Genomic DNA, 23,899 nt, shown 5'->3' with positions numbered 1-23,899 from the left:
ATCCAAAAATAGAAACAGGAACAACATTTTGATACTCCAAAGTAGAAAAATAAGAACAATATTATGGGACGGCCGGAGTAGGTGATAATTGTCAAAGAATACAAAAAAAAAGGTCTATTCACATTTAATTCAGTTCATTTTAGCTTTAATTAATTCAATTCAGTTCAGTTCCAGTCAGTTCATTTCAAGTCAACTCCTAATTCCCCTCTCATAAAATATTTATTTCATTTCACTTCAGCTCATTTCATTAAATGTGAACATACCCTAAAGTAAAGTGGGTAGATTAGTAACGAATGAACAAATTAAAAAGAAAAATATGGCTGAACTGAACTATGCTAGTTTACGCGAGCTTCGTACTGTAACGAGAAGTCACATGAATCATTTAATGGAATGGTTAATATCGATTAATAATTTTCCATAATCCATACCCTAGCTAGCTTAGACCGTTGTGAATTCGTGAAACACAATTCTTCAATGATGCCAAATATGATTTATTGATTGATGGATATTTCATTAAATGCTTTCATATACCATTTTTCATATAATTTAACCCCATACTAATTCGTGATACACATGACCTTAATGGTGCCAAAATTTCTCTTGTTTTATATTTTCAACGCTAGCTAGCGAAAGTGGGGGACTACAACCTATCCAAGAGGCAAGTTAGCAAGGAGTGGATGCCTTAGCTTATTAGCTTAATCTTCCCATCTATAAAATGAGTAGCATCAAGTGCATGGTTCAACACCAATTAAAACATCCAACATAAACATAAACATAATAAGCAAAGTGTTCCAATAACGAAAATGTCTCCAAAAACAGCCACTATCTCCCTCGCTCTCCTCGCAATTACTCTTGCTCTAACACTGTCCTCCGCCCATGCCCACTGCCCTGCTTCAACGATCCCTGGGATCTTGAAGTATTATGGGTTACCGCCCTCGATTTTCCCTGGTGATGCTGTGAGCTTCAGCTGCGATCCTGTCAACCAAAACTCCATCAGGTTAAATATTAACTTGCGTGGTAAATGTACCGTGGTTAACGAACTGGGTGCTATTCAAAATGTACTCAAGTGCTCAGAACAGATATCGGCGGTCTTATCACATGACAAACTGAGCGAAGTTAAGGGAGTGACTGTCCAACTCTATGTTAAGCTTCTCCCTTGGCTCGACGCAGCACCATTTGGTCCCCTCATGACCATAACCGGTGCCGAAGCCTCTTATGGACTTTTTAACTTGAAGTTGTTTATGTTTATTTCTGACCAAGGTAACAGTCCAGCCTTCCCCTACATGTTATTCCCAAATCAAGCTTCCAAGTGTTCCAAACTTGCTTTCTATGACACCGTTGTTGCCAACATCAACCAAGATATTCCTTTTAATCCTATTCTTGTTGCTTAATAAGCCAAGTTCACGCTTCCACTCGCACGCAGTCTTGCACTTCACTTGCTGATGCTTATCAATCGTTTCTATTTTATCGTGTATGTTTGTGGTTTATCTATGCTTCTACTTTTTTTTGTTTGAATAAATCTGCTTAAATGTAAGCAGCCCATCAATGTAAAACAGCTTGTACTTGTATGATCATCCCATTATTTTTAATCTACTACTTGTATCAGTCTTATTTATGTGTCATAGAATTTTTTTGCTTAGCTTATCAAGTAGTTATCATGATGTCAAGTTTCATGAAAATTAACTAACTTCATTGATTAATACTTCCTCCAAACCATAATACATGAGAAGTTGGAATTTTTTTCACCATCCATGCATTAGGTGTCACGGTAAATGTATTTTGGGGTTACACTGTAGATTTCTAAGTTAGAAGGTTATAATGTAGAAAAACCCTATATTTTATCATAAAAAAAATATATTTTATACTGTATATTTTATCATAAAATATTACTTTATATTAATTATCCTAAAATAGATTGTTAGATATTGTATGTTTTAATATAAAGTTTCATTATATAATTTTAAAAATAATTTTTATTAACATTTAATTATTTTAAAATAAAGTCAAACGAATGCATTGACATGTATGTAATGTTTTAATGTGTCATGTATTATGGGACAGAGGGAGTAGCTAAACAATAATTAGATCATTGCCCAGGATACACACTAGTTAACTATCACAAATTCATATATTTATGCTTCTAGTTTTGTTTGTTTGAATAAACCTGCTTAAATGTAAGCAGCCCATCAATGTAAAACATATTGTACTTGTATGATCATGTCATTATTTTTAATCTACTACTTCTATCAGTTTTATTTATGTATCATAGAATTTTTTTGCTTAGCTTATCATTATGTCAATTTTCAAGAAAATTAACTAACTTCAGCATTTTTTAATACTCCCCCCATAATACATGAGAAGTTGGGCTTTTTTTTCACTATTCATGCATTAGGTTAGACCATAATATATTTTAGGTTTTTTTTGTGAACAGATGTTAGGAAATAAAGGGTGTAATTGTGTTTGATTAATGCGGAACAAACCAATGAAAATTAAGAACGAGAAAAGCAATAAAAAAGATAAACAAACAACACAAGGATTTACGTGGTTTGGTCAAAATAGACCTACATCCATGGGTGGGGGATTCGAGAGCTTCTTCACTATAATGGAGAAAGAACGAGAGAATAATACAAGGAGTCCTAAATCTAATGGCTCAAAAAAGGTATAATCTAAATGATGAACTAAAGGGTCCTTTTATAACACAAGGAAACCCTAATAAAACCCTAAGATTATTCCCCAAGTATACTCAAATTGCCGTCATAGAAAAGATATAATTTTAGGAAATATTCCATCAATTATCCTAGAATAACCTAACTACCGAGCTATAGCTCGGAAGCTAGTTCATGCTTGCCGCAAGTCCTCATAGGGTCGTGCTATAGCTCACTCGCATAGAGCTATAGCTCGCAGCCTCGTTGCAAATTTCCAACTTCGTTAGGTTTTCGTAAAACAGTCATAACTTTCTCGTTTCTTATCGCAATTGGGCATACGACCTATCGTTGGAAAGCTCTTGAACCAAGCTATCACCTCCAACTTGAATCACCTCAAAATCATTTGCAAATGAGATATATAAGCATTCAAATTCAGCCCTACTAGATTTCGAGTCACAATTTAACAATCTCCACCTTGACTTAAAATCGACCAAAAAACAAGGTAACTCTACCTTGAACCAAAAACCAAGAAGTAATGCTCATAATAAAACACAAAACCTCCACCTTAAACAAAACTCCAAAAGCCTACTCACATTAGGCTATCAGTAAACGGACATCTTCCATAACTTGTGAACCGGTGCGTCTCCGAACACAAAATTTCCATTCACAAAACCATCACATGGCCTAGATTGAGTGTATGATGTCCCAACGCCAAGCATGCTTATCAAAAATTGACCAAACTCTCTTCAAACACTTCTTCATCTAAAAAAAATCAAACTAAAAAAACTTCAGCAATTCTAGAAAAATAAAAAATTACATCAAGAATTTCTAAATTGCAATTGTACTTAGTAAATCACAAAAGTACCAAAATTGAGATAAGAAATAGCATAATTAGAACAAAATCTAATGCATAACCAAGATTGCTACTTTATTACAAACGAAAAAAAAAACAATCTATCATAGACTACATACCAAAAATCCACACGGTTCATCGTTTTACCAAGAGATCTCAAAGGGGAACTTGTGATGAAGAGATTGTAGAAACCGCAACCCCAAAGCTCGTAACCCTAAAGTGCATAATCATCATCATCGTCGGTATTGGCAATATTTGAGGATTTGTCCTCATTGGACTTCTGCTCATTCTTCTTCTTAAATTTCCAACACTCGGCTTTGATGTGACCCTTAACATGACAATAGTGTCAAACTTTTCCTTTACCAAAATTCTTATTACCACCATGAGAAACTAAAGCATTTTTTTTAGCAGGATTATTAGATTAACCAAATTATTGTCAATTAAATATCTTTGAGTTAAGGCATCCTTAACATCCTCCAAACTCAAATCATCTCTACCATACAATAAAGTATCTCGAAATTGCTTATATGTAGGCGGTAAAGAACATAACAACCTAATATCCATATCCTCATCATCGATCTCAGCATCGATGTTTTTCAAATCCATAATAATAGAGAAGAATTCATCTAAATAAGACTTAAGCGGTTTACCGTCTTCTAGACGAAGATCATGAAGTCTATATTTGAATAGTAGGCGGTTGTTCATGATCTTTGTCATATAAAGTGACTCCAAGTTCAACCACAAACCGGCAGAAGTCGTCTCCTTGGAAACCTCTCTCAAAACATCATTAGAGAGACATAATTGAACTGCTGAAAGAGCCTTCAAATCGATCTCCTCCCACGTATCCACCATCATGCCCGAAGGCTTTTTGGATACACCTTCAAGAGCCTTGTGACAGCCACTTTGAACCAAGATGTCTTTCATCTTCAATTGCCATAGGCCAAAGTTCACTTGCCTATCGAATTTCTCAATATCAAATTTCATTGGCATAACTTAATCAAACTAATCTATAAACACCTAAACCTTAAGAACTTAAAACCTTGTCTATGATACCACTTGTTAGGAAATAAAGGGTGTAATTGTGTTTGATTAATGCGGAACAAATCAAAGAAAAATAAGAACGAGAAAAGCAATAAAGAAGATAAACAAACAACACAAGGATTTACGTGGTTCGTTCAAAATAAACCTACATCCACGGGTGGGGGATTCAAGAGCTTCTTCACTATAATGGAGAAAGAACGATAGAATAATACAAGGAGTCCTAAATCTAATTGCTCAAAAAAGGTATAATCTAAATGATCAATTAAAGGGTCCTTTTATAACACAAGGAAACCCTAATAAAACCCTAAGATTGTTCCCCAAATATATATGTTTGTGTTTTATCCTTTATGTTTCGATCTACTTTTGTTTCTTTGAATAAATCTGCTTAAATGTAAGCAGCCCATCAATGTAACACATCTTGTACTTGTATGATCATCTCATTATTTTTAATCTACTAATTCTATCAGTCTTATTTATGTATCATATAATATTTTTTGCTTATATCTTATCATTATGTCAATTTTCAAGAAAATTAACTAACTTCATTTATTAATACTCCCTCCGACCCATAATACATGAGAAGTTGGGCTTTTTTTCACTATTCATGCATTAGGTTTCACGGTAAATGTATTTTGGGGTTACAATGTAGATTTCTAAAAAATGGGGGGCACATTGTGGAAAACGGAAAGTTAGAGCGTTATAATGTAGAAAAACCCTATATTTTATCATAAAAATATATATTTTGTACTGTATATTATATCATTAAATATATATTTTATATTAAATATCCTAAAATAGGTTGTTAGATACTGTATGTTTTAATATAAAGTTTCATTATATAATTTGTAAAATAATTTTTATTAACATTTATTTATATAAAAATAAAGTCAAAAGAATGCATTGACATGTATGTAATATTTGAAATGTGTAATGTATTATGGGACAGAGGGAATAGCTAAACAATAATTAGAACATTGCCGAGGAAACACACTGGTTAGCTATCACAAATTCATATATCTAATATTAAACTTTCATATTAAGTCGGAAAAATTGTTTATAATAATCTACCAATAATAATCCTAAATTTGGTTTTTCTTTTAATAATCCAAACTACAATGCGAATTTTATCAATATGATCCCAAATGGTCATCCAACTTATTATAACAAGTTATATGCACGTTTTGGCACCATGATTGGTAAAAAAGTAAAAATAAAATACAAAATTTAGAAATATAAAAAAAAAACCACCACACTTTTCCCCTACCATTACCGTCCCCTCCCCATCCTACCAAGTTCAACCCACCATGCCAGACCCCCTTACTCTAGCACCACCCCTCCCGTTACCCCCTTTTCTCGCCCCCTTAAACTCCACACCACATACCCTATCCCGTAACCCCCTTCCTCCCCCCGATATCCCTAAAAGGCCCTTCCCCCCATCGATTAAGCCCTCGATCGCCCGACCCTCGACACTCAAAACCCCTAGTCACTAGGGTTTTGGGGTAGGGGAGGGGCGGTTGGGGGGTTTTGCATCGGGGGAAGGTTGGTTTAGGAATTTTGAGGGAAGGGGGTGTGGTGGTTTAGAGGATATGACACGGGGTAGGGGGAGGGGCGGCGACCTGCATAGGCGAGGAGCAAGGGTCTAGGCGCGATGGGGGTGGCAGTGGACGCCTTGACTAGGTCGATAGTGGGGAAGGGAATGAACTGAGGTGGCTAAGGCTGGTAGTGGTGGTTTATATGTGAGAAGGGAATTAGTAACTTATGATTTCTATGTACATATAAATTAATTTCCTTAGGTAAGGTTTTTTAAAAAATATCGTGGAAAAGCGATGACACTTAGTACTCTCTTAGCCAATAGTAATTTTTGTTGTCTATATACGTCGGAAAAGTAAAGTTAATGGTCATATTCCAACATTATTAAAGTCCCTCCTCATACCAAAAGTGATTTATAAGGACCTTTTTCACAACTTTGAACATAAAAGGTCCTTCGTCGCAAAAAAGTGAACATATAAATACCTTTCTAACAAATTTTTCTATAAAAGCTTTGAAAAATTAGAGCACATCATATTAATTTATTTTTTTTAATACTTTTTTACGACATCAAATGTATTTATAATATCATAGTCAAAGAGTAAAATACTAAAGTAATCACCAAGATTATTACAGAAGTACATGTGTTGTGTCCATAATAATATTTTGTAGCCATAATTTTTCATTGATATACTATATACAAAAAAAAAACAAAAAAAAAAACACTTAAATAACAAAACAATAATACCTTTATTTAAAAAATATATATATGTATATATCTTTTCGAGGGAAAAATGAAATATTAAATGTATACCTAATAATTAAACAAATACTAACTTGTAGCAATATTGTTTAAGTATTTTGTTGTAGGGTTAAGTGTGCATCACTTGGTGTTGTACATTTGGTTAGTATTACTATTTTATGTTGGATTAATTTAGTATGCTTTTATTGTTGTGTACGTTTGACGAGGTTGTCAAAGATTTTAAGTGGGGGAGGTTTGTAAGACCCTTAATAATCGTGCATGGGTATGATGCGCGGGTGCGCTTGTAAATACTTGAAAATAGTATTGTTAACTCTATGGTGTAGTTAATTGTGTCGTTTGTAAGTTTGTAGCATTATATATATGATATGTTATTTAACTAAGTACCTATGGGCTATCTTTGGTTCCAATGGATGGGCCAAAGGTCCCATTATTGTGTTACTGTCATTTCAGTGTTCACTAGTATTTGAAGCCTAGAACAAAATAAAGCTCTTTAGGGGGTGAATGCCTCCTATGGCTGGGTGCAGCCATAGGTATCTCCTTGGCTTGGGCAAAGGGGTATGGTGCTAGCATGGTATGGGGCATGGTAGACCTTGGCACGGTTGTTGGCTTGATACTTAGTACGATTGGATGCGTGACTTAGGTTGGGGCCATGCGGTGCGTAGGCTATGGTGCCTTAGCACGCATAGGTGCTTTGATACTTGGCTTAAAGCTACGGTTTGTGTGTGAAACGACACTATCTTAATGGTACATGTTATGGTACTTCTACTAGGTCATATGGTTGACTGTTGTCCATTGGACATTGCGGTATGGTGCGTGCTTGTGCGAAGTGTCGTTTGGGGTTCGGTTGTGGTGCAAAGCGACACGACGCTTGGGAAGTGTTGCGATGCTTGGGCGAAGCACTGACAACGAGCAAAGAGACACGATGCTTGCCAAGCGACGTGATGCTTGCGAAGTACCACGTCGATTGGCGAAGCGATGCGTTGTTTGGGGAGCGACGCAATGCTTGGCGAAATGGTATGTTAGTTGAGCATGCACAAGTAATGTTTGTGTGGTCAGACTACTTGGTGCTTATTCGTTGATGCGTGTGTTGGGCACACGCCAAGGTAGTTATCCTTGATGGGTCAAATGTTGGTCACTAAGGGATGCGTCGGTTGGTGAGATGCCTATGGTGGCATGGCTGACGGTTAACAAGTGTGAGTGAACGGTTTCTTTTGGTGCGAACAAGTGTGATACTTCGAGGAGGCACTACGTGGCTATGCTGTGGATAAGGACGGTTTAGCTTATGTGGATCGTTTTATCTATTCATTAGTTTAGCCAAAGATAGGCGTTGCATGAATGCCACTTGGCATGCATGCACGCTTGTGTCTGTTTGCCCAAGGGAGGGGGTTGTCCTCCCATTTGTCTATAAATAGAGGACCTTGGGGGTTGTCCAAGGCATACGTTGATTCATTCAATCCTTTATTCTGATTGGATCGTATTTTTATTCACTCAAACACTTGTATCTTTGTCTGATCATCAATAAAATATATATTTTCCTTTCGGTTTAATATTGGGTGTCTGGTTATATTGTTTAAGTATTTGCTTCCGCGTAAAATTCACGAGGGTATTCTAACCTCGTAGGCATTAGAGTTAGGCTGACTAGGGGCGTTTCCTAGTGCCGCGCAGCGCGAAAAATTACTTCTTTTGAATATCCGAGCGATTGCTTAGGAAAATAACTAGTTTATAAAATACATAACATGAACTAAAACTTAAATCATGGCTTTTGACACTTAAGCCTTTACAACAACTTTTAACATTATAAATAAAAGTAAACTAACTCCGGCCAAAGGATCCTAACTCCCTCTACACACAACCATCCAAAATACTATAACCAAAACAACTTAATATCCCATAAACAACCAAAGGGAGCTAAAAAATACCATAAAACAAACTAAGACAAGTAAACTCTGATAATTACCAACTAAAAAATACTTAGGAAAGATAACAAACTAGAGGAGAGCACCGTCCAAACCGAAAACCTAAAACCACGAACACAAACACGAACCCATGAATATAAGGAACCTCAAAACCCTAGCCCTTACTTCATCGTTTCCGTCACGAGCTTCTCTTAACAACGGTGTTAGGCCTAGCCCTCCAGTGCAAGGACCCACGAAATCCTAACCCTAACTTTATCGTTTCCGTGATGGTTAGAATTACTGATGGACTATAACGGCGGCGTTAGACCTAGTTCTTAGGCCTTGTTTCACCGGCGGAGAGACCCTTTAAACAATATCTTTCCACGCATGCTAAGGTGGGGAAGGTGACGGAGTCCGGCATTTAGAATTACTCCCCTTGAAACTTGTTTAACAAGTATATGCTCACACAAACACCTTCAAACTTAAAGAACTGAACATGAGAAGGTGAGGGCGTTGGCTTTTATAGTGTGAGAAATTAAAGACGCTTAATAGAGGAGGGGGAAAGGGAGAAGTAAGGACAAGAATAAGAGAAAAGAAGGCTCGCCGGAGATAGGAGATCGACTTCTGAGGATGAAGACGCCTCAGAGAAGGGGAAAGAAGAAGGGGAGAAGGAAAGTAATAGAAGAAGAGGAGGGGAGGAGGAGACTCGCTGAAGTTCTACTGCGGCATTGGAACTCCGGCGAGTTTCTAGGGTTTTAGGTGGATAATGGTCGCAGAGGATTTAGAGAGAGAACAAAGAGGTTTATGTAGTTGTAGACAAGATCACATACACGACATATTGACTGATATAAAAAAAATACTAAATAAATAAAACATCAATTCAAAGTAGAAGCACACAGGCCATGCTTGATCCATAAATATTCTCCCATTTAACGTTGTCTTGAAAACCAAGAAGAATAAAAAAAAATGAGACCGGACAAATTGACGGTACATATTTTATTTTATAGGAGACAAGGAGTGGATGTTTGAATAAAGAATTTTCTTGAACAACTACCTTATGTATATACATATCAAATTTTGCGATAAACAACCTTATAAATATGATGTATTTTCAATCATTTTTTTCTACATATTCGGTTATTCCACCCAATTTCTCAATAACATTCTTATAATTCCTACGTCCCCTTATTTTTCATTGTTAAATTAACCATATGGTAGCAACTTACAATATTTAGGTTTTATAAGATACTTCCTTACAACATTTTTTTATAGGGAATTGTTCCGTGTACCCCTAAGGTTTTAAAAAAAAAAACACTGTGTACCCATGAAAGCTTTCAAATGCACCATGTACCCCTGACGTTTTTAAATAAATGCACCAAAAAACCCTAATCCGATTCTCTAACAAATGCACATATCATTAACTTATCAAACTAATAAAATCATGCCCACACACTGACTCACTTTAAGTACTTTATATTTATGAATTAAAACCGCCTAAAAGCATAAATTACATCGAAACTTAAACTCCGTCGATCATTCTAAATCCCTAACTTATATATGAAATTATTTTTGCATAAGATTTTTTTTAATATTTTCTATTATGGTCATAAATGTTTGTGTGAAAAGATATATCAATTTTTTTTTTCTTTGTTAACTTATATATGAAATTATTTTTGCATAAGATTTTATACTATAATTAATTTTTTTTAAAAAAAAATACACTAAGGGCACACCAGGAGATGACACGTGTCATTGCTAGTGTGTCTTTTAGTACATAGTTATTGATTAACATTTATTATGAGTTTAAGGGTATTTGGTGCAATTTTATACACACCTCAAAGATACATGGAGCATTTAACAGTTTTTAGTGGTATACGATGCATTTTTTAAAACCTCCTTAAATGTATCTCATTCAATGTAATAATTCAGCAAAAGATAGCTTTTTACAACATTAATTGTTTATAAAATAGTTTCTTATAACATCTATTGAATTGTTTAAAAAGTAGTTTCTTACAACATTTATTTAAAAAGGTAGTTTTTCACAAAATCTGACTATCTAAGGTAGTTATTTATAAACTTCCTTAACATCTAATATATAATTGCAGAGTCGTTTTCATCACAACCCTCCAAATCCCCAATCCTCAAATCTCATGCATTTGAGTTAGTTAGTGTGTTTTTTTTTTTGGTTTTTTTTAACCAATAACTACCATTCCACTACTTTATTTTTTGTTTTTTAAACAAAATTATATATATTTTTTCAAGAGATTGCAATAACTAATAATACCAATTTTTTTCTTAAACACTACTAACATTTCACTTTGAGTTATTTTCTTTCGTGTATAATGTGTGTCGTGTATTAGCACGGCTGCACGGATATACAGTTCCTTTATCAACAATTCACTATAGAACTCAAAAATCCCTAACCCTTCAATTCAAACAACTTCCAATTCTCTAATCATCAAAACAAAAATATGTACAACACGCTTTTTGCGTAACTAGCCTCATATAATAGTTGCTTGCAAAAGAATAAAGTAACCCCTCCTATAGCACTGATGGAATAACCCTATGACATTAACCGAGTAAATCCTATAACACTGAACGAATAACTCTACAACTTTGACAAAGTAACCCCCATAATAGAATGACATATTTGCGTGGTCACCCACATATAAGAGTAAGGTTTTATTCTTTTGAGTTTATGAGCAGAATATAGCACATTGGATTACAAAAGAGTACAGCAGGTGAATGTAGAGTAGAGCAGAGCTCAACAAAATATATCAAATTTTAGTAGAGTAGAGCTAGAGCAGACCATAAATAGTTCAAAATAACAGGATCTAAGCTACTACATCTAAATCAACTTTCCGTATTTGAAATATATTTTTTCTTACATTATATAATTAAAATCTTTCTAATATATTATATATCCGTGCATTTTGCACGGGAACACTCTAGTTATTTGTAATATGAGAGAGAACAAAGAACGTTGTTGTGAGGGAGTGTAAAAAAAAAAGTGGATCAATCCATTAGGCAAGTGAGCAATAAAATTTTTTTTTTATTATTTAAAGAGCCAGAAGGACAGGGATGAGACTCGATACCAGGATCTTCTCAAATTGGGAAAGAAACTCTAAGCACTCGAGTTATCCCTCACTTCAGAGTAACAGAACAATATACAAGTATTTTTTTTTTACCAAAATAAAATACTTTAGGTGGTAATTCCTAAAACAACAACAATTGTACTCGAGTTATCCTTCATTTCAAAGTAACAGTTGTTATTTGTGTTTTTTCACGGTATTTAAGAAATATGAGAAAAAAGTGGATAAATTACTATGAAAATACGTACCCTCCATGTGCAAAATTCAAGGGTAAATTAGGTAATATAATGAATAAAGTTAAAATGTGAGGTTATAATGGTCTTTATATACCATCCAAAAATAGAAACAAGAACAACATTTTAATAATCCTAAATAGGAACATAGGAACTATATTATAGGACGGGGGGAGTATGTGATAATTGTCAAAGAATCCATAAAATAAAGTGGGTAGATTAGTAACGAATGAGCAAATTAAATTAAAAAGAAAATTGGACAAACCAATATAGGACTGAACTATGCTAGTTTACTCGACCTTTGTACTGTAAAGAGAAGTCACATGAATCATTTAAGGGAAATTTTCCATAATCTAGCTTAAATCGTTGTGAATTCGTGAAACACAATTCTTCAATGATGCCAAATATGATTTATTGATTGATGGATATTTCATTAAATGCTTTCATATACCATTTTTCATATAATTTAACCCCATACTAATTCGTGATACACATGACCTTAATGGTGCCAAAATTTCTCTTGTTTTATATTTTCAACGCTAGCTAGCGAAAGTGGGGGACTACAACCTATCCAAGAGGCAAGTTAGCAAGGAGTGGATGCCTTAGCTTATTAGCTTAATCTTCCCATCTATAAAATGAGTAGCATCAAGTGCATGGTTCAACACCAATTAAAACATCCAACATAAACATAAACATAATAAGCAAAGTGTTCCAATAACGAAAATGTCTCCAAAAACAGCCACTATCTCCCTCGCTCTCCTCGCAATTACTCTTGCTCTAACACTGTCCTCCGCCCATGCCCACTGCCCTGCTTCAACGATCCCTGGGATCTTGAAGTATTATGGGTTACCGCCCTCGATTTTCCCTGGTGATGCTGTGAGCTTCAGCTGCGATCCTGTCAACCAAAACTCCATCAGGTTAAATATTAACTTGCGTGGTAAATGTACCGTGGTTAACGAACTGGGTGCTATTCAAAATGTACTCAAGTGCTCAGAACAGATATCGGCGGTCTTATCACATGACAAACTGAGCGAAGTTAAGGGAGTGACTGTCCAACTCTATGTTAAGCTTCTCCCTTGGCTCGACGCAGCACCATTTGGTCCCCTCATGACCATAACCGGTGCCGAAGCCTCTTATGGACTTTTTAACTTGAAGTTGTTTATGTTTATTTCTGACCAAGGTAACAGTCCAGCCTTCCCCTACATGTTATTCCCAAATCAAGCTCCCAAGTGTTCCAAACTTGCTTTCTATGACACCGTTTGCCAACATCAACCAAGATATTCCTTTTAATCCTATTCTTGTTGCTTAATAAGCCAAGTTCACGCTTCCACTCGCACGCAGTGTTGCACTTCACTTGCTGATGCTTATCAATCGTTTCTATTTTATCGTGTATGTTTGTGGTTTATCTATGCTTCTACTTTTTTTTGTTTGAATAAATCTGCTTAAATGTAAGCAGCCCATCAATGTAAAACATCCTGTACTTGTATGATCATCTCATTATTTTTAATCTACTACTTCTATCAGTCTTATTTATGTGTCTTAGAATTTTTTTGCTTAGCTTATCATGATGTCAAATTTCAAGAAAATTAACTAACTTCATTGATTAATACTTCCTCCAAGCCATAATACATGAGAAGTTGAACTTTTTTTCACCATTCATGCATTAGGTGTCACGGTAAATGTGTTTTGGGGTTACAGTGTAGATTTCTAAAAATTGGGGGCACATTGTAGAAAACGAAAAGTTAGAGGGTTATAATGTAGAAAAACCCTATATTTTATCATAAAAATATATATTTTATGTTGTATATTTTATCATAAAATATATATTTTATATTAATTATCCTAAAATAGGTTGTTAGATACTGTATGTTTTAATATAAAGTTTCATTATATAATTTTAAAAATAATTTTTATTAACATTTAATTATTTTAAAATAAAGTCAAACGAATGCATTGAAATGTATGTAATGTTTTAATGTGTCATGTATTATGGGACAGAGGGAGTAGCTAAACAATAATTAGATCATTGCCCAGGATACACACTAGTTAACTATCACAAATTCATATATCTATGCTTCTAGTTTTGTTTGTTTGAGTAAATCTGCTTAAATGTAAGCAGCCCATCAATGTAACACATCTTGTACTTGTATGATCATGTCATTATTTTTAATCTACTACTTCTATCAGTTTTATTTATATATCATAGAATTTTTTTTCTTAGCTTATCATTATGTCAATTTTCATGAAAATTAACTAACTTCAGCATTTTTTAATACTCCCCCCGTAATACATGAGAAGTTGGGCTTTTTTTCACTATTCATGCATTAGGTTAGACCATAATATATTTTAGGATTTTTTGTGAACCACTATGTTAGGAAATAAAGGGTGTAATTGTGTTTGATTAATGCAGAAAAAACCAATGAAAATTAAGAATGAGAAAAGCAATAAAGAAGATAAACAAACAACACAAGGATTTACGTGGTTTGGTCAAAATAGACCTACATCCATGGGTGGGGGATTCAAGAGCTTCTTCACTATAATGGAGAAAGAACGAGAGAATAATATAAGGAGTCCTAAATCTAATGGCTCAAAAAAAAGGTATAATCTAAACGATCAACTAAAGGGTCCTTTTATAACACAAGGAAACCCTAATAAAACCCTAAGATTATTCCCCAAGTATACTCAAATCGCCGTCATAGAAAAGATATAATTTTAGGTAATATTCCATCAATTATCCTAGAATAACCTAACTACCGAGCTATAGCTCGGAAGCTAGCTCATGCCTGCCGCAAGTCCTCATAGGGCCGAGCTATAGCTCACTCGCATAGAGCTATAGCTCGCAGTCTCGTTGCAAATTTCCAACTTCGTCAGGTTTTCGTAAAACGGTCATAACTTTCTCGTTTCTTATCGGAATTGGGCATATGACCTATCGTTGGAAAGCTCTTGAACCAAGCTATCACCTCCAACTTGAATCACCTCAAAATCATTCGCAAATGAGATACATAAGCGTTCAAATTCAGCCCTACTAGATTTCGAGTCACAATTTAACAATCTCCACCTTGACTTGAAATCGACCAAAAAACAAGGTAACTCCACCTTGAACCAAAAACCAAGAAGTAATGCTCATAATAAAACACAAAACCTCCACCTTAAACAAAACTCCATAAGCCTACTCACATTAGGCTATCACTATACGGACATCTTCCATAACTTGTGAACCGGTGCATCTCCGAACACAAAATTTCCATACACAAAACCATCACATGGCCTAGATTGAGTGTATGATGTCCCGAAGCCAAGCATGCTTATCAAAAATTGACCAAACTCTCTTCAAACACTTCTTCATCTCAAAAAAATCAAACTAAAAAAACTTCAGCAATTCTAGAAAAATAAAAAATTACATCAAGAATTTCTAAATTGCAATTGTACTTAGTAAATCACAAAAGTACCAAAATTGAGATAAGAAATAGCATAACTAGAACAAAATCTAATGCATAACCAAATTGCTACTTTATTACAAACGAAAAAAAAAACAATCTATCATAGACTCCATACCAAAAATCCACACGGTTTATCGTTTTACCAAGAGATCTCAAAGGGGAACTTGTCATGAAGAGATTGTAGAAACCGCAACCCCAAAGCTCGTAACCCTAAAGTGCATAGTCATCATCATCGTCGGTATTGGCAATATTTGAGGATTTGTCCTCATTGGACTTCTGCTCATTCTTCTTCTTAAATTTCCAACACTCGGCTTTGATATGACCCTTCACATGACAATAGTGTCAAACTTTTCCTTTACCAAAATTCTTATTACCACCATGAGAAACTAAAGCATTTTTTTTAGCAGGATTATTAGATTAACCAAATTATTGTCAATTAAATATCTTTGAGCAAAGGCATCCTTAACATCCTCCAAACTCAAATCATCTCTACCATACAATAAAGTATCTCGAAATTGCTTATATGTAGGCGGTAAAGAACATAACAACCTAATAGCCATATCCTCATCATCGATCTCAGCATCGATGTTTTGCAAATCCATAATAATAGAGAAGAATTCATCTAAATAAGACTTAAGCGGTTTACCTTCTTCTAGATGAAGATCATGAAGTCTATATTTAAATAGTAGGCAGTTGGTCATGATCTTTGTCATATAAAGTGACTCCAAGTTCAACCACAAACCCGCAGAAGTCGTCTCCTTGGAAACCTCTCTCAAAACATCATTAGAAAACATAATTGAATTGCTGAAAGAGCCTTCAAATCGATCTCCTCCCACGTATCCACCATCATGCCCGAAGGATTTTTGGATACACCTTGAAGAGCCTTGTAACAGCCACTTTGAACCAAGATGTCTTTCATCTTCCATTGCCATAGGCCAAAGTTCACTTGCCTATCGAATTTCTCAATATCAAATTTCATTGGCATAATTTAATCAAACTAATCTATAAACACCTAAACTTTAAGACCTTTAAACCTTGTCTCTGATACCACTTGTTAGGAAATAAAGGGTGTAATTGTGTTTGATTAATGCGAAACAAATCAAAGAAAAATAAGAACGAGAAAAGCAATAAAGAAGATAAACAAACAACACAAGGATTTACGTGGTTCGGTCAAAATAAACCTACATCCACGGGTGGGGGATTCGAGAGCTTCTTCACTATAATGGAGAAAGAACAATAGAATAATATAAGGAGTCCTAAATCTAATTGCTCAAAAAAAAGGTATAATCTAAATGATCAATTAAAGGGTCCTTTTATAACACAAGGAAACCCTAATAAAACCCTAAGATTGTTCCCCAAATATATATGTTTGTGTTTTATCCTTTATGTTTCGATCTACTTTTGTTTCTTTGAATAAATCTGCTTAAATGTAAGCAGCCCATCAATGTAACACATCTTGTACTTGTATGATCATCTCATTATTTTTAATCTACTAATTCTATCAGTCTTATTTATGTATCATATAATATTTTTTGCTTATATCTTATCATTATGTCAATTTTCAAGAAAATTAACTAACTTCATTTATTAATACTCCCTCCGACCCATAATACATGAGAAGTTGGGCTTTTTTCACTATTCATGCATTAGGTTTCACGGTAAATGTATTTTGGGGTTACAATGTAGATTTCTAAAAAATGGGGGGCACATTGTAGAAAACGGAAAGTTAGAGGGTTATAATGTAGAAAAACCCTATATTTTATCATAAAAATATATATTTTGTACTGTATATTTTATCATAAAATATATATTTTATATTAAATATCCTAAATTAGGTTGTTAGATACTGTATGTTTTAATATAAAGTTTCATTATATAATTTGTAAAATAATTTTTATTAACATTTATTTATATAAAAATAAAGTCAAACGAATGCATTGACATGTATGTAATATTTGAAATGTGTAATGTATTATGGGACAGAGGGAGTAGCTAAACAATAATTAGAACATTGCCGAGGAAACACACTGGTTAGCTATCACAAATTCATATATCTAATATTAAACTTTCATATTAAGTCGGAAAAATTGTTTATAATAATCCGTACGTTACCTAATCTACCAATAATAATCCTAAATTTGGTTTTTCTTTTAATAATCCAAACTACAATGCGAATTTTATCAATATGATCCCAAATGGTCATCCAACTTGTTATAACAAGTTATATGCACGTTTTGGCACCATGATTGGTAAAAAAGTAAAAACAAAATACAAAATTTAGAAATATATAAAAAAAAAAACCCACCACACTTTCCCCCTACCATTACCGTCTCCTCTCCATCCTGCCAAGCTCAACCCACCATGCCAGACCCCCTTACTTTAGCACCACCCCTCCCGTTACTACGCCATGACAGTTGTAGGGAATAATTTCAAGCCTTTAATCCCACTATCTTGAACCCCACTATGATCATACACTAAAGTACAGTGGCGTCCAAAAGGGAAGAAGATAGAGCAAAAGAGTCGCCAACAAGTTTTTATGGAACTTGTAAACCATCACGAGGTGAAGGTTACACCCCTTAACGATCCAAGAGATCGTCAACTCCATAAGGTCATGAACCAAATAAGGATTCAGGGATGATGGTACAAATCCAACCTAAAAGAGATTGAACCTGCCCTAATAATAGGCCTCTACTTTATTCTGATCGTATTCATGTGCGCTTTCTGACTAACATGCAATCAATAGGATTCACTAGTAAAAAAAGGCTCATTTGCGTCGCCATATTTGCGTCACTCATTCTAAAGAACGAAGCCAATGTGTATTTTTACCATACTGTAAAGTTATTTGCGTCGCTTGTTATTAAAGAAGCGACGCAAAAAACAAGTGTATGTTAGCTTTCTATCATTTGCGTCGCTCTTATTTATTGAAGCGACGCAAATAATAAACTTATTTGCGTCACTCATTTACTGACAAGTAGCCCATCAATGTAAAACATCTTGTACTTGTACGATCATATCATTATTTTTAATCTACTACTTCTATCAGTCTTATTTATGTGTCATAGAATTTTTTTGCTTAGCTTATCAAGATGTCACACTACTAAAAAACTTGGAAAAATGACCCCCAATTAAAGACCCGTTATTTAACTAACGGATTTGTTTGATGTAAGAGATTTTATTTTAGTTATACCGGTTCTCTTAGGTGTATTAGAAAAAAAATATAAAAAAAAAATAAGAGACCCGTTCTCTACCTAAGGGTCTTGAAAAAAAAAATATAATATATTGTTAACTTAGATGGAACACACAAGAGGGGGGTGAATTGTGTAGGAACTAGTGTTCCCAAATTTTGTGGAAATTAAAAACGTAGAACGAAATAAAGAGATGCAAAGAGATTTTTACGTGGAAACTCCTTGTGCCCAACAAGGAGAAAACCATGACCACTTGGGATTTTCGAACACGAATTCACTAAATAGGGCAACTACTCCGTTACAACCTATAAGGAACTCGACAAAACTTAAGTTCTAAATAGAACCTAAGCCAACCCCAAATGCTCACTCTAGCTTCTACTTCGAAGCCTACACTCAAGACTTAACTCTAAGTCTTTACAAGGATCACTCAACCCTTTCCCAAATTACAACTCAGTAGTTTGAACTCTACGTGTTTAGATATCTTACAATAGTTGGAACATAGGAATACTCTCACTGACAAATATATATATTTTTTTACTCAAATGTTGTACGATTGTTAGGATACCTTAAAACTGAAACTCAACTCCTTTTTTATACTGTTTCATCAACCCAGCCACCTTCCACACATTCTCCACTACTTGAGGTGGTGTTCCTAAACTTTAGGAACTAACTCAAGCAATGTAGAGAAGTCTGGAAAGTCGTTCAATATAGAACGTGGGATGAGATTAGAATAAATCTTTTCCTTGGAGAGTAATTTAAGGAATCAGTTAAAATCTTTTTACAGAAGATATTTATTTTGTTAATAAATATAACAAAGAAATATATTTTTGTAATTTTAACAAAAACCAAAAATATAATAATAACCAATTTTATAAAACTGATTGATCGTTTCACTTTTAATTCCAATTAACTCTCGTATTCCTTGTGTTCCAACCAATCATAAAATATCAAACACTTACATAAAGCCTAAAAATAATAACTCATACTTTTTAGTCTTCATGTAATGCCCGTTGCTTTTATGATATTCCAATTGGACCTTTGATAACTCTATCTTGCCAAATAGAACATCCAAGCATAAAACCTTATTTGCCTTCTTCACTTCAAATTGTTGTGTATCCCATATGTAGAATAAGGACTTCTCTTAGTTCTAACCCCGGAACTTTGTTCTTAATAAGAACATGCCTAAATAAATTGCACACTTATTACACTTTTATCAAATCGAGTTTGCTTGTCATCACCAAAATTAATCGAGGTCAACATATATATATATATATATATATATATATATATATATATATTATCAAAAAAATAGGTTGTTAGATACTGTATGTTTTAATATAAAGTTTCATTATCCAATTTTTAAAATAATTTTTATTAACATTTAATTATATAAAAATAAAGTTAAACGAATGCATTGACATGTATGTAATGTTTGAATGTGTCATGTATTATGGGACAGGGAAGCTTCTAACGTAGTCGTCGACTACCGACGACTACAGACGACTATGGGCGACAACGCTAAGGGGTTAAATCTAAACCATATTATGATTGTTGCTTAATCTTAGCCTTTGAATATTACAGTTTTGAAAAATTATAAAATCTAATTTACACCTCATTTAATTCATGACCAGTCAGCGCCCCGTGAGCAAAGTGTTGTTTGTTTTCTTACTTTTAGAGGGTAATTTTTTTTTTCTTTTCAAATTATGAATTTTACAAAAAACCCATCCAATTTAACTTTCAACTTTCATTAATCATCCAAAACACATCTTAAAATTATCAAATTATAAAAGATTTCATTAAGATTAACGTATAATCATTACATATATGCTTCAATTTTCTTAAAATCAGAGTTTGTAATCAATTTCAATATCTACATTCTTGAAAGTTTACGGATTATATCTTATTATTTCGTGATTAATTGTTATAATAGGTATGATTTTATGTTTAATTTGATCAGCCATATGAATTCATGAATAATCATCCGCCATTATTGGATGTTGAAGCTATGGACATGATTTTAGGTTGAAGATGAATACACAAAAAAAAAAAAAAAAAAAAAAAAAAAAAAAAAAAATTAAAAAAAAAAAAAAAAAACTGATTTGCATTATTATTTCCTTTTTTAACATTTTTTTGTGCCATTTTTTCCTTGGAAACATCAATCATGTTAATAGATAAATATAAAATCAGAATCTATTTCACTATTACTAAAACAGAAGTTGCTGACATCATCATTGTCCACGTGTCGTTTTCTCAATAAAAAATTTCCAGCCTCAATGTAATGATGATAGATGCCATTTTTTTTTCGGAAAGTTGTCATATTTAACATTTTTGAAAATTAATTAAATATTGGAAGCTTATACATTATAACTAAAATCTATTAATTTATCATAAGAAATTGAAACAATTTTAAATACCATACTCTTAAATGATCTCCTACATTGAACTATGAATTAGACAACATTGAACATATACTACTACGTTCATAATTTTGATAAAAATAAAAAAAATTAAAAATTAAAAAATATACGTAATTCTTATTTTTGTTTATGTATAATAGCGATTAATTTTTAAAATGTAAAAATTAAAATTTGGATTTTATAAACCGTGAATCGCACGGGTTCTAACCTAGTATAAATTCTAATATAAGGAAAGAATCTTTTCCATAACTAAAATATTTTTTTGAACAATCATACTCAAAATATCACAAATATATTCTTGTCAAAAAATTATCAAAATATATATATATATATGACTAAATCATATATTAGGCACAGGTTACTAGAGAATTATTAGGCTACAAGTCAGCCAACTAATATGATATATGAGTATATGACTAATTCATAAATAAATATATATTTGATTGTACATACTCCACAATAAAATTAGTGGAATATATTTGCATTGATACCGTTCTTAGTCTAACACTTTAAGTAATTAAATCTTTATTTAAGATTAATTGTGTATAACTAAATAAATAAATATCTTAGTCTAACTAAATAATTTTTTTTTGACGGAACTAAATAAATATTTATGTAAGATTAGAATTTACAATAAAATGGAATATATCTTTATAAGTTAAAGCTAAATTATTATTTTTTGATTATTAGTTAAAACTAAATAAAAACTTTATTAGTTATATACTTCGTATATAATAAAAGTGGAATATATGTAAGATTAAGGGCTGTTCATATTTACCGAACTGAACTTATTGGAGCTGAGATAAGCTTAAATGAAAATTTTATGAGAAAAAGAAATTAGGAGCCGAACTGAACTGAACTGATTAGAGCTGAACTGAACTGAATTGAAATGAACTGAAATTAAGTAAATGTGAACAGGTCCTACAGGCCATTAGGGCATATTCTGATTGACTATCTCCCATTTTGGGGTATACCTAAGTTATATATCGGCTTACCTAAAACAAAGTGGTTCAATTTTTTTTTTTGGTACAAAATACATAAATATATATTAATACGGTTATTTGGGATATTCACATACGTATTTAGTAATCTTGACTAGATTAATTGTCACTCTATCTAGATTAAGGGCATGTTCACATTTACTGAACTAAACTGAACTGAACTGAATTGATCGAGCTGAAATGAATACTTTATGAGATAGGAAAATTAAGAGCTAAACTGAACTGAATTGAACTGAACTGATGAGAGCTGAACTGAACTGAACTGATTAGAGCTTAACTGAACTGAAATTAAGTAAATGTGAACAGGCCCTAAGTTGTCACTTTTGGAAATTTGGATATACCTAATTTATATTTAGGCGTAACTAAAACAGAGGGGTTCAATTCTTTTTTTTTTCTTTTTTTACAAAATACATAAATTAATATTAATACAATTATTTCGTATATTCACATTCATATTTAGTAATCTTGACTAGATTAATTGTCACTCTATCTAAATAAGGTCTCATAATATAAGTTAATCACAATTCTTTTCAAATTAGAAATTAAAGCCTGAATCCATACTATTAATATATTAAAAGGTGTTCCTAAAAACGTCTCTACGCAACGTAGGCCCCCTTACTACACCATGACAGTACACTCACTCAGCTCCTTATTGTGCCACTTCATCCACTCAATTCCTCAATATGTTTTCGTATATCCCTCCATTAATTCACAATAAATGCTATCTAAATCTAAACAAGGATTGTTATGTAACAGGTAATGTTTTGGCCGAGAAGTTAATTTCAGCATTTAAATTCAGACTTTCTACTTTAATAATAACCGTGATTATGCTGATGAGACCTCAGTTACATAGAGTGACAATAAATCTATCCAGGAGTTCTAAATATGGATGTGATTATCCAAAATAACCATATACTTCTATATTTTGTAAAATAAATAAAAAAAATTGAACCACTTCGTTTAAGGTACGCTCACATATAACTTAGGAATACCCAAAACGGAAAACATTGTATACATCGAACGTGATCTATATTTTAATTAATAAAGTCTTGTATTTGTCAATCGTTCTAATTGACTAATGACATTCAAATTTTTCATACGCCCAAAATGAAATTGAGGATATCTAAATGCGAAATATTGATTATAATGATCTAACTTACAACTTAGGCATTGTTTGGTATCATTTTTGGTTTTCAGTTTCCGTTTTTTGTAAAACTAAAAACCAAAAACAGGAAACAAGAAAAAGGTGTTTCCACTTTTTTTGTTGCCAGTTTTCAAAATTATCATGATTTTAATAAGTCTAAATAATTTTTATTTCATTATGTGACATATATAATATACTTTAAAAAAACAAAAAAACCAAAAACCAAAAAACCATAGCGATGTCAAACGAACCCTAAAGATTTTTTTTTTTTTGCTTTTTTAAAAAAAAAACATCTAAGTTAGACATTTCTTTCAACCTTTTTTTTAGTATTATTAACAACATAATATAATAAATTACCAACTGATAAACCTCCACCCCTAATTTTAATTTGACTATACATCACAACCAATAATAGTAATTTTTTATATCTTTAATTTAAATAGATTAACCTTATTATAATTTTAAATTAAATAGATTAACCTTATCGTAATCATCTCTCGCTTTTTCTCCAAAAAAAAAAATCTGGTGTTTTAAATAATTTTCTTTTTTTTTAATAAAAAATAATGGGTAATATACTTATTATAGGCAAAGATGAAAATATATTGGGATATTCCACCTTAAATCATGAATCACAAAGGTTTAAATTTGTATTCGGATTCTTTT

General features: G+C 32.9%; 2 protein-coding genes across 2 annotated transcripts; both read left to right on the top strand.

The window, feature by feature from the left end:
- The first annotated feature begins 724 nt into the window (after window positions 1-724).
- LOC110735258 lies at window positions 725-1,611 on the top strand. The gene has a single exon (XM_021915446.1). It carries the CDS (start codon window positions 804-806, stop codon window positions 1,389-1,391), a length of 588 nt encoding a protein of 195 aa, XP_021771138.1. The 5' UTR covers window positions 725-803; the 3' UTR covers window positions 1,392-1,611.
- An 11,082-nt stretch (window positions 1,612-12,693) lies between these two features.
- LOC110735257 lies at window positions 12,694-13,582 on the top strand. Its single transcript, XM_021915445.1, has one exon. The coding sequence runs from the start codon at window positions 12,773-12,775 to the stop codon at window positions 13,337-13,339; it is 567 nt and encodes a 188-aa protein (XP_021771137.1). The 5' UTR covers window positions 12,694-12,772; the 3' UTR covers window positions 13,340-13,582.
- Window positions 13,583-23,899: the final 10,317 nt, after the last annotated feature.

The sequence above is a fragment of the Chenopodium quinoa genome, unplaced genomic scaffold (genome assembly GCF_001683475.1).
Source record: "Chenopodium quinoa cultivar QQ74 unplaced genomic scaffold, ASM168347v1, whole genome shotgun sequence".
Lineage (NCBI taxonomy): Eukaryota > Viridiplantae > Streptophyta > Magnoliopsida > Caryophyllales > Amaranthaceae > Chenopodium > Chenopodium quinoa.
This window is presented reverse-complemented; position numbering and strand designations above follow the sequence as displayed.